Source organism: Chiloscyllium plagiosum, unplaced genomic scaffold (assembly GCF_037043375.1).
Source record: "Chiloscyllium plagiosum isolate Xiang-an unplaced genomic scaffold, Cpla_swu_hap1 HiC_scaffold_24, whole genome shotgun sequence".
Taxonomy (NCBI): domain Eukaryota; kingdom Metazoa; phylum Chordata; class Chondrichthyes; order Orectolobiformes; family Hemiscylliidae; genus Chiloscyllium; species Chiloscyllium plagiosum.
This window is the reverse complement of record NW_028270162.1, coordinates 61,107,616-61,119,696: the sequence shown is the minus strand read 5'-3', so window position 1 is coordinate 61,119,696 and position 12,081 is coordinate 61,107,616. Positions and strand designations below refer to the sequence as shown.

The 12,081-nt window shown below is 42.0% G+C and overlaps 1 protein-coding gene across 1 annotated transcript; it reads right to left on the bottom strand.

Moving 5' to 3' along the window:
* Positions 1-1,060: 1,060 nt before the first annotated feature.
* Positions 1,061-2,761, bottom strand: LOC122562433 (testis-specific serine/threonine-protein kinase 1-like). Its single transcript, XM_043715290.2, has one exon. It carries the CDS (start codon positions 2,540-2,542, stop codon positions 1,061-1,063), a length of 1,482 nt encoding a protein of 493 aa, XP_043571225.1. The 5' UTR covers positions 2,543-2,761.
* Between the last annotated feature and the right edge of the window lie 9,320 nt (positions 2,762-12,081).

Genomic DNA, 12,081 nt, shown 5'->3' with positions numbered 1-12,081 from the left:
ATTGAGGGGTAAATATTAGTTAGGGCATGGAGATAACTCCTTTGCTTTGAATTTTCAAAAAATATTTTTTGTTTGGATGTGAAAAGTCAATCACATTACTGTGGCTCTGGAGCCACATGTAGGCTAGAACAGGTAAGAATGGCAGATTTCTTTCCCTGAAGAACATTACTGAGTCAGATGGTTTTTATGACATGGTTGCTGTCAATCCAGTTTTTGACTACAGATTTTTATTGAATTCAAATTTCACTATTTGCCAGGGTGGGATTCAAGACCATGTCCCCAGAACATCAGCCTGGCGTTCTGAATTACAAGTCCAGCAACATTACTACCCTGCCACTGTCCTCCCCATCTTTAAAAGGCTACCATGAGATCTTCTACGGGCACCAAAGAGATGGACAAGACTTCTCTTTAGTGCCTTATCTGAAAAATAGCACTTCTGACAGTACAGCATTCTTTCAGTACTGTTTTGGAAAGTGAGCCTCAATTACTTTACATTGATATGCTATTTAGAGATGCTGTGAAGCAGTTTTACAAACCCAGTATGACATCAAGCTATATCTATATTAGTGCAGGTGACCAAAATAGAGATGTTTTAAAGGCGCATCTTAAGCGAGGAAATTAACTAATGAGATTCAAAGAGGTGGATTCCAAAGCTTGGGGCCCAGGCAAATAAAAGTAAAACCACTAATATTGAAATGATTAACGTAGAAGCATCCAGAATTGGGGGAGAGCAGAGACCTTGCAGTAGAGTTCGCTGCAAAGCCGGAGGTGATTTTGGGAAAGGGGTGGGTGTATTGGCGGTGTGAATGCCTGAAGCTGTGCAGATATTTTAAAACCAAGATGAGAATTTTAAAATCAGGATCTAATGTAGTCAGTAAGTGCAGGGGTCACCTTTCCATATCATATTGCAAACACTGCTATAGTCTCACTCTAAATATTAGAGGTTCATCAGTTTCTTCCTGGTTCTTTATTAGATTTCTTTTATAAGCAGTAAAACAGATGACTGGTTCAGAAGTTGGTTGTTTTTACAGGGTACTTGAACTCTTGTCTCTCCTGATATCTAGGTGCGAGATTTGCTAGAATGTTTGCCCCGTTTTTCAATAGATTTTGATTTTCTGGAGCTAACCTTTTTCAGCTCTGCCTTGCTCTGTGCCTCGATGAAGCTCTCCTGGTCAGGATAGACCTCGCTGTCATCAGGATGATCCTCGTCAGTTAGTCTAAGGCTTCTTGATTTGCGCCTGCTGCCCCTTGTATCTGTTCTTGGTTCCAGTCTGCTGTCAGTTTCAGGATCGGTTTTGGCATCTTGATTTGGAGACTTCTCTGTCCTCAAAGCTGTCTTGGTTCCACTCCTGTGCTCAGATCTTGGTACTTTTGAATGGTGCTTTGCGTCCCTTGCTTCCTGAGGTGAGGTTCTACTCTTGAAATCGGATTTCCCCTCATTCCTGGCCTCTTCTTTATGCTCAGCTTCATGCTTGCCATCTGCCTTGTCCCGTTTCATGTTCATCCACTCATGTTTTGCCTCATGTTTCATGTCTACCCACTCATGGCCGGCTTCAATTTCCCACTGGTATTTTGTGTCTCGTTTCTGCTCTGTTTTTCCTTCATGTCGTTCGTCCTTGGTATGGCCATGCTTCTCCTCTCTCTTCTCCTCTCTTTTCTCCTCTCTCTTCTCAGCACTTTGATCTACTTTTTTGGTTGAAGTCGTTTCTTTCATCTTGGCAGTAAAGAGCCATGGATGTTCCAGGACCTCTCCAATGGTGAGCCGCTTGCTGGTGTCAGGGTGGAGCATGCGATAGATCAGTTCCTTGCAGTCTGCAGGAACCACCTTTGAACGGGGAAAATCCACCCTGTGCTCTTTCTGAATCCTAAGCATCCTTTTGATGTTGGAGTCATCGTATGGCATCGAGCCACACACCATGATGAAAAGGATTACCCCAAGGCTCCAGACATCATACACTTTAGGCTGGTAAGGAATGCCCTGCAAGACTTCAGGAGCTGCATATGCTGCAGAGCCACAAAAGGTTTTGCTGAGCAAGGGTCGTCCCTGATCATCTGTACTGCATCGCTTGGCAAAACCAAAGTCTGAGAGCTTGATATTGAAGTCCTTGTCTAGAAGGAGATTCTCGCACTTTAAATCTCGGTGGACTACACCTAGCTCATGACAGTGCTTAACGGCCAGTGCCAACTGACGGAACATCTTACGTGACACCTCCTCAGGTAAAGCCCCCCTTGTTTTAATGAACTCCAATAAATCTCCCTGAACACCCAATTCCATAATAATGTAAACCTTTCCATCTGAAGTCTCAAAAATCTCAAACGTTTTTACGATGTAGCGGTGATTGAGCAAAGCCAAGATTTCCAACTCACGGGGCAGAAACTTCTCCAGGAAGTCAGCAGGAGCCTTCCTCCTATCGATAATTTTAACAGCCACGTTAGTCTTCAGCCGATCAGAGTAGGCAGACTTGACTTTGGCATATGACCCCTCCCCCAGATTGACACCTAAGGTGTAGCCCCGTTTTTTGAGGACTACCCCATCATCCATGGTGCTGTGACATCAATATGTGAGTTCGCACTCCCTTCCTACCTCTTACCTACTCACAAACTCCATGGAAACAGGCTCTCAGGCACCTCTGCACAGCATACAAGTGTTCTGTGAGCCCTTTCAGTCCTGAAAGAGACTTATTTTCACAAACAGTAACTTTAGTAAAGTCACTGTCTTGGATCTGGCAACTGTGTGGTTGTGATGGATCTAAAAAGAATGTTTGTGTTGTGACATAAAGATGATGGCACAATGATCATCATATGACTTGTAGGGTGCTACAAATACAAGATTTTTATATACTACGTTTTGGGACTATGCCTTTAAGATGAAGGGGTTTGGTGACCTGTTCTGAAGTCTGCCTAACAACATACCTTGACGATGAGGTCATCATAGATTAAAGGGAGACCCTGGTTGTTTTACTGAAAAGAAGGTGCAAGGTGTTCACACTGGGAGCCAATGGGTTGCAGCAGCAATCGTTTACTGCACATCTGCAAAGTTCCAGGAAAGTGTTGACATTTTGAACAGTTATGCTTTATAGTGTTTAAAAGAGAGTTCAGATCTCATCAATCAGCATTTATCCCTGGTTACAAAGGCTGTGTGTTGTTGTGAAGGTAGGCTTTGCAAGGGGGAGAAGTGTTTCTAAGATACTCTGAAACTCTCAGACACTGGTTGCTTGCTAGGATTTGAAAGATATTGCAGCTTAAAAGCAAAAGCCAATGGTTCATTGGGGAGGAATGTAGTTGGGAACTCGTGCTCTGCTTGAAAGAACAAATTGGTGAAGATTTGAAATGAGACTGGATGATTCATAAGACATAGACACAGAAATTAGGCCATTCGATCCATCGAGTCTACGCTGCCATTCAATCATGGCTGATAGATTTTTTCAGCCCCATTCTCCCACTTTCTCCCCATAACCTTTGATCCCCATGACAATCAAGAACATATCTATCTCTGCTTTAAATATACACAATGACCTGGCCTCCACAGCCTTGTGGCAATGAATTCCACAGATTCACTATTCTCTGGCTAAAGAGGATTCTCCCTATCTCCATTCTAACGGGTATTCCCTTTACTCTTAGGCTGTGTCCTTGGGTTCTTGTCTCTTCTGCCAATGGAAACATCTTCCCAACATCCACTCTGTCCAGGCCATTCAATATTCTGTAAATTTCAATCAGGTCCCCCCTCATCCTTCTAAACTCCATCGAGTATAGTCCCAGAATCCTCATATGTTAAGCCCTTCATTCCTGCAATCATCCTTGTGAACCTCCTCTGGCCCTGCTCCAGGGCCAATACATCTTTCCTGGGGTATGGGGCCCAAAATTGTTCACAATACTCTAAATGTGGTCTGACCAGAGCCTTATAAAGCCTCAGAAGTACATCCCTGCACTTATATTCTAGTCCTCTCGAGGTGAATGACAACATTATATTTGCCTTCCTAACTACTGACTCAACCTGCAAATTTACCTCAAGAGAAACCTGGACTAGGATTCCCAAGTCCCTTTACACTTCAGATTTCTGAATTTTCTCCCCATTTAGAAAATAGTCCATGCCTCTAATCTTCCTAACAAAGTGCATGATCTCACACTTTCCCACATTGTATTTCATCTGCCACTTCTTTGCCCACTATCCTAACTTGAGTAAATTTTTCTGCAGCCTTCCTGCCTCCTCAATACTACCTGCCCCTCCACCTGTCTTTGCATCATCTGCAAACTTAGCCAGAATTCCTGAAGTTCCTTCATCCAGATCATTAATGTATAAAGCGAAAAGTTGTGGTCCCAACACTGACCCTTGTGGAACACGCTATTCACTGTCTGCCATCCTGAGACGGACCCTTTATACCCACTCACTACCACAGACAGGCAATCTTCAATCCATGCTAGTACTTGGCCTCTAACACCATGGGCCCTTATCTTAATCAGCACCTCCAGTGTAGTACCTTTTCAGAGACCTTCTAGAAGTCCAGATAGATAACATTCTGCTCATCAGCTCCACAAAGAATTCTAACAGATTTGACAGGCATGACTTCTCCTTGATAAAACCATGCTGACTTTGCCCTATTTTACCATGCACTTTACCAATCAGCTATCTCATCCTTCACAATGGACTCAAATCTTAATAATGACTGAGGTCAGACTAATCAGCCTATAATTTCCCGTCTTTTGCATTGCTCCCTTCTTAAACTGGGGTTATATTAGTAATTTTCCAGTCCTCTAGGATCCTCCCTGACTCCAGTGAAACCTGAAAGCCTCCACTATCTCTTCAGTTATCTCCTTCAGACCTCTGGGGTGTAACCCATCTCGTCCAGGTGATTTATCCACTTTCGGAGCTTGCAGTTTTTCTAGCACCTTCTCCTTGGTGATGGCCACTGTACTCATACTGCCCCCTGACTCTCTTGAATTTTTGGGATTTTGTGTATTCCACCGTGAAGACTGGTGCAAAGTGCATATTCAGTTGCTCAGCCATTTTTTCGTTCCCCATTAGTAATTCTGCAGCATCATTTTCCAGTGGCCCAATGTCCACTTTTGCCTCTCTCATGCACTTGATATAGCTAAAGAAACTCTTGCAATCTTTCCTAATATTACTGGATAGTTTACCCTCATATTTAATCTTCTCCCTCCTCATTTCTTTCTTTCTTTCTTGTCCTCTGTAGGCTTCCCAATCCTCTGGCTTCCCACTGTTCTTTGCCATATTATATACTTTGTCTTTTGTGCTGCCCCTGACATCCCTGGTCAGCCATGATTCACTGAGCTAGACAGGTAGGAGGCTGGAAGAACGCAGCAGGCCAGGCAGTATCAGGAGGTGGAGAAGTCAACATTTCCAGTGTAACCCTTCTCCAGTCCTGATGCTGCCTGGCCTGCTCTGTTCTTCCAGCCACCTATCTGTCTGCTTTGGATTCCAGCATCTGCAGTTTTCTTTTTGTCTTTAACCATGATTCACTGAGCTGGCACTCGAATGAGAATGAGCATGAGTAGGAAAAGCTCTCACTGTGAAAGGCATTTCTGGTGTTCAGCATTACAAGCTGGGGTAGAAAAGATATGAACATAAACGCTTTGGAGCTAAGAATTGTATTGGACTTGGTTTGAGAGATTTGAAGGTGTACCTAAGGGTATTGATTGAATGTCTCTGCAATCTTTGCACCCTCTTTCAACATCAAAAGCAACAGAGACAAAGTTAACCTAATCATGAATTTTCGCCTGATTGAATTCATATTCACTTTTGCCTATCAAGGCCATTTCGACCTTTCTTTAACATGACTGGATTGTTGTCAGTCCTGCTGTAGTAGTACAGGAGAAGCTCCTTTACGTTGAAGAAATACAATGCTCTTGATGACCCCGTGACCTATAAAACTAAGTTTCCCTTCTAAACAGGACCCACACCATGTCACCAACCTTATCAAATCGGATCAACAGTAAGATCCTTGAAGGAGGCAGAATATTTTTATACAATGGACTGAAAGTGAGAAAAAAGATGGATACTGCCTTTAAAAGGTGAGATGGTACCAGGAGACGGTTCAGTTTTGGAAAAATGAGTGAAACTAAATGGGACGTAGGAAGTAATGTTACTTTTTGGGGCCATTGAGTCTGGACAATCTGGCAGCGTCTGCTATGGATTTTAGAAAGCTCAGCATAGCAATAACCCTGTAACTGATCAGGATGTAGCTTAACACAAACTCTGTGAGGAGAGTGAAACTGAGAGAAGCAAGAAGACCTCCACATATTAATTGCAGCAATTTATTTCTGTCTTCTCTCTGTAAAGCTGCTCTCCAATTTTCTGTCAAATGAGCAGAAGAAAATACATTCAGAAATGCTGAAAGAAATAAAGTTCTAAAACCTATAAGAGAACCAGAAAGACCCTAGGGTCAACCAAACAACCAGTGAACTAAAGACTGATCATCACTGTGTAGATCAGATTGAGGCATCATCCAAGAAAGGAAAAGGATTGTGAAACTAACTCATCTAGTTTTGGATTTTGGACTGGAAATACAGGATTCTGCTCTCCTGACTCTTTTTTTCCCCCTTTGCTCAATAGTTGTGTTTGGTCTGTTTTTGTTTTCTTTTATTTGTGCATGTGACTTTTAAAGAGGTTTGAGTTTAAGATATGTACATTAGATACCGTGTTCTTTTGCTGTTCTTTGTTTAAGATAAGAGTGTTAAATAAATAGTTATTTATCCTGCTACTGAAGTAACCTGATGGGGTTTGCTTTTATCCTGGATAGCATTAGTCAGGCAAATGGGGCTTATGCTGGTTTAGTCAAACCTTCACATTTGTGGTGACTCTGGGAATATTAGGCCTTGTTTTCCAGTGCACTACCGCAGTGGATTGTGGCATCCCAGAAAATATGAACCATTCATATCTTGGTGCTTCGTTTCAAAGGATGTAGAAACATTCCTCATAGCTGAAGCTGAGTAGGATCATTGAAGGCTGACTGAGGGAAAGAGGATTTGAGGACCAAGATATTTGATCTCTGATTATCTGAAGACTTCGTTATAGAGACTCAACTACAATTTTAACTGAAAGGTTGTAACGTCCAACTTCCTTTGCCTTCTGCTAACCAAATGAAAATCCTTCAGGTCTGCAACATTTCACCCACCATCTCAGGAATGTGTTCGTTATGCAAGTCCGTGTTGCATCTTTATAAGTCATCTTTGTGTGTGTGAGAGAGAGTGAATTGTCATGATTACAGTTGAGAATTGTAAGAAATAAAATTTACCCTTTTTTTGTTTAAAATTAGAAGAAATCTTGAATCCTGACTGTTCGTTAAAATCACTTCTTTAAAGCCAAGGAATTTAAAACATTCCTCCTCTAATACATCTCATTGCAGTCACTCAAGTCATAAGAAAAGGATAAAATTATCCCACATCTCTCCTGCTCCATTATAAGCTATATTGAACACAAGTTGGACTGCAGTTAAGAGTATTGCAGTTAATTCAAGAAATCTCACTTGATGGAAAAGAGAGATTTGTAAAGGTGTTACCAGAGACTTAAATGATGAGGAAAGGTTGGATAGGCTGGAGTTGATTTATTTTGAACAGAGGAGACTATGGGAAATTGAGGCACACACGTCTATTAGGGTCCTAGATGCAGTGGATAAGAAAGAACTGATTTGCATTAGCAGAGAGGTCAATACGCAGCAGGATTAAATTGCAGGTAACACCCGTTATCTTTGTACACAAGGCAAGAATCTTGTACGGTAGAATTCTTCCACTCGGCAAGCAACTTCAGCTGCCTACTGACAGAAGTCACAAGACTCTAGGTTACGGTCCAACAGGTTTATTTGAAATCACAAGCTTTTGGTGCACTGCTCCTTTGTCAGGTGAAATCTGACTTCAGAGTAGTTGTAATAGGGGGCTGTGTAGTTGGGGCACAGACATTTCTGTGGCTGTCAAAGAGACTCCAGGATAGTTTGTTGCCTCCCAGAGTCAAGGACATCTCTGAGTGGGTGTCGGACATTTGCAAAGGGAGAGCGAGCAGCCAGAGGTTGTGGCACACACTGGCACTAATGACATTGGCAGGAAGAGTGACAAGATCTTGCAAGCGGAGTTCAGGGCGTTAGGTAGTAAGTTGATTAACAGGACCTCTAGGGTTGTAATCTCTGATTACTCCTTGTGCCGCGTGCTAGTGAGACTAGGAATAGGAAGTCTGGTGTAGGAGGGAGGGCTTCAGATATGTGGATAATTGGGATGTCTTCCAGGGCAGGTGGGACCTGCAATTAAACTGGAGGGGCACCAATATTCTAGAAGGGAGGTTTGTCACTTGGGAGGGATTAAACTGATGTGGTGGGAGGGTGGGAACCAGTGCAATAGATCAGTAACTGAAATGACTGAGATGGAGTTGGAGACACATATCATTAAGGCTAAGAAGAGAAACAGATATGGAGCAGTTTCTGAACTTGGTGGGACTGGAAGCCTAAAGTGCATTAATTTTAAGATGAGGAGAATGACAGAAAAGGCAGATGAACTTAGAGCCTGGATTAGTATATGGAACTATGTTATTGTAGATATTATAGAGACTTGAGAGAGAGAGAGAGGGACAAGACCGGCAGCTTAACATTCTGGGATTTAGATGTTTCAGGCGAGCTTTTGCGGAATATAAAAGATATGTGGGTGTTGCATATAAATAGGAGAGAATATCACAGCTGAACCGAGGGAAGACACCTTGGAGGGATCATCCAGCGAGGTCATATAGTTCGAGTCAAGAGGAGGAGGAAAAGTGCAAACAGCTTGATGGTGTTGTACTACAGGCCTCTCAACTCCATTGGAAGATAGCTAAACAGATAGGTGGACGGATTATAGAAAGATGAGAAAAAAACAACAGGGATGTTGTGGGTAATTTTGACTTCAGCTATATTGACTGGGACTGCCTTAGTGTCAGGGATTTGGATAAGGTGGAATTTGTTTGGTGTGCCCAGAGAGGTTTTTTGAAGCAATATATTAATAGTCCAACTAAGGAAGAGGCCATACTGGGGAATGAGCCTGGCCATGTGATTGACATTTCAGTGAGGGGGTGCATTTTGGGAACAGTGGTCATGTCTGAAAGTTTTAAGCTATTTATGGATAAGGATAAGCGTATTCCTTGAGTATAAGTATTAAACTGAAGGAAGGCTAATACTATATTGAACTGGAACTGGGAATGTAGACTAGGGGCAGCTGTTTGAGAATAAATTCACATCTGTCATGTGGGAATCTTTTAAAGGCCAGTTGATTGGAGTTCAGGACCTATGTTCCTGTGAAAATGATGGATAAGGATGGCAAGATTTGGGAACACTGGATGACAAGTGAAATTGACATCTTAGCCAAAAAGAAAAAGGAGACATACAGAAAGTTTAGGAAACTGAAGACAGACAGAGCCTTCAAAAAATATAAAGAAAGCAGGAACAAACTCAAGCAAGGAACTAGGAGGGCTAAAAGGGGCCATGAAATGTCCTTGGCAAACAGGATGAGTGAAAATCTTAAGGCAATTTATATGTGTACAAGGAGCAATATCTTGGGGTACAATTACCATGTTCTAAGTAAGATTGTGAGCTAAAGTCACTCCCAATTTAGTTTGTTTGAAATCTAGTCCTATATAGTTAAAGGCCCCGATACCTAATTCTCAACCATAAACTTTTTTGTACAATTACAAAGTGCTTGAAACTCCTCACAATAAGTAACATGCATCACAGAGATTCCTGGGGACAGTGAGGACTGCAGATGTTGGAAAGTCAGAGTCGATAACGTGTGAAACTGGAACAAGCATAGGAGGTCAAGCAGCATCACCCACAGGACACTGTTGGGGCCAGTTCATTAGATATTCAAAAGGGAGCTGGACATGGCCTTTGTGTCTAAAAGGATCAAGGGGTATGGGGAGAGGACATAAATGGGATACTGAGATTGCATGATCAGTTATGGTCGTATTGAATGTTGGTGAGGCTTGAAGGGCCAAAAGGCCTAACCCTGCATCTATTTTCTATGTTTCTGTACATCAGAGGAGCTGGGGAATCAATGTTTCAGGTCCGAACTTTTCATCAGAAAAGGGTGCAACAGAATATGTGGACAGGGTCCAACAAATAGGTGGACAGAAAAGATGCCTGCCAATTTCTCTTGGTATACAGTAAAAAAGTGGCAGGGTTTACTTTTAATTGAACACAATCCACTTTCAACACCACTTTCAATCCATTTGGACCTAACTGAGAAATATCACATCTTTGATCCATAAGCACGCATGTTTAACTTCCACAGTTTCCCTTCTGTATCACAAGATTTCTTTGGTGGTCTCAAAACGACTTCTCTTTGAAATGTTTCCCCTTGCAAAAATGCAGCTTTTTATATTAATCAATGTGCATTTGCAGGAATCAATGTGCGTTTTTAAAGAGCTGAGAAAATCTATAGGCTCATTTTACTTGCCACGGATAAATCAATATTTTGAGCACAATTTTCTCTTTGAACCCTCATGCTTATAGCCTGGTTTCAGCCTTACGCACCCTATTAGGGAGCACCTTTTTTTGTCCACATCCATCTGTGCAATTAGGCTGGCTTCCCATTATCTTGTTCCAGCTTTCTAACATTTTGTTTAGCATCCTTTATCACTTACCTTTGAGCTGTTTGTAACCACTAAAACTGTTCAAACATAAAGGCTTCAACTTCTCATGGTATTTCCAGCCAAATCCATTGTCCTGAATTTTGTGTAATTCTAACTTCTATTCATTCACCTATCATGTTCAGGTGACGATTACAAGGTTTACTGCTCTACGATCATAAATCCTTTCACCAGCCTGTGATATTTTCTTACAGCAAGGTTCACATCCAGGTCCACTTTCAGAATTTATCATGTGCTTTCTGGCTTTTCACAATTTTACCTCCTTTTGCCAATCCATAACTCTTGTCTTGTGTCCTTCATGTTCAGATTTGGCCAATGTTTGGATTTGCTGCTACCTTTCCCTGCTCTTGCTATAATGGTAGCATTCTTCTATTTGCTGACCCCTTCTGGCATATGTTACCTAATTGCTGGCTTTCAGCAGTTGTCCATAGGGGATAAATTGACCTATAATATATCAATTTGTCCATATTCACTCAGCTATTCATCTATCATAATGTACTCTTAATAATTGTCCAAAATGAGTACGTAAAGTGCATGGTGCCTCAGTACTATTATTTATTCAGATTATGTAAATGTATAATCAGTGCCAACCAGCCTTGACAAGGACACTGTCATGCCTTAAAATTATTCCTAGATTGTCCCTAGATTAAATATTTATTACTGATCGCCTTGTAGCATTTATATAAATAATCTGTATGTGAACATAGGAGGTATGGTTAGTAAGTTGCAGATGACCCCAAAATTGAAGGTGTAGTGGAGAGCAAAGAAGGGACCTCAGAGTACAATGGGATCTTGATCAGATGCACCAATGGGCCAAGGAGTCGCAGATGGAGTTTAATTCAGATAAATTACTCTGAGATCCTACATTTTAGAAAGGCAAATCAGGGCAGGACTTAATAGTAAGGTCGTGGGGAGTGTTGCTAACCGGAGAGATCTTGGAGTGCAGATTCACAATTCCTTGAACGTGGAGTCACAGGTAGACAGGATAGTGAAGAAGGCATTTGGTATGCTTGCCTTTATTGGTCAGTGCATTGAGTATAGGAGTTGGGAGATCACGTTATGGCTGTACAGGACATTGATTAGATTCCCTACAGTATAGAAACAGGCCATTTGGCCCAATAAGACCACACCAACCCTCTGAAGAAAAACCCATTTAGACCCATTTCCTCTGACTAATGCACCTAACACTACGGGCAATCTATCATGGCCAATTCACCTCACCTGCACATCTTTGGATTGTGGGAGGAAACCCATGCAGACACATAGAGAATCTGCAAACTCCACACAGACAGTCACCCGAGGCTGGAATCGAACGCAAATCCCTGGCGCTGTGAGGCAGCATTGCTAACCACTGAGCCACCATGCCGCCACATTGGTTAGGTCACTTTTGGAATACTGTGTGCAATTCTGGTCTGCCTTCTATAGGAAGAATGTTTTAAAACTTGCAAAAGTTTAGAAAAGAT

Coding starts and splice junctions, on each gene's coding strand:
- LOC122562433 (XM_043715290.2), bottom strand. CDS start 2,542: ATGGATGATGGGGTAGTCCTCAAAAAACGGGGCTACACCTTAGGTGTC.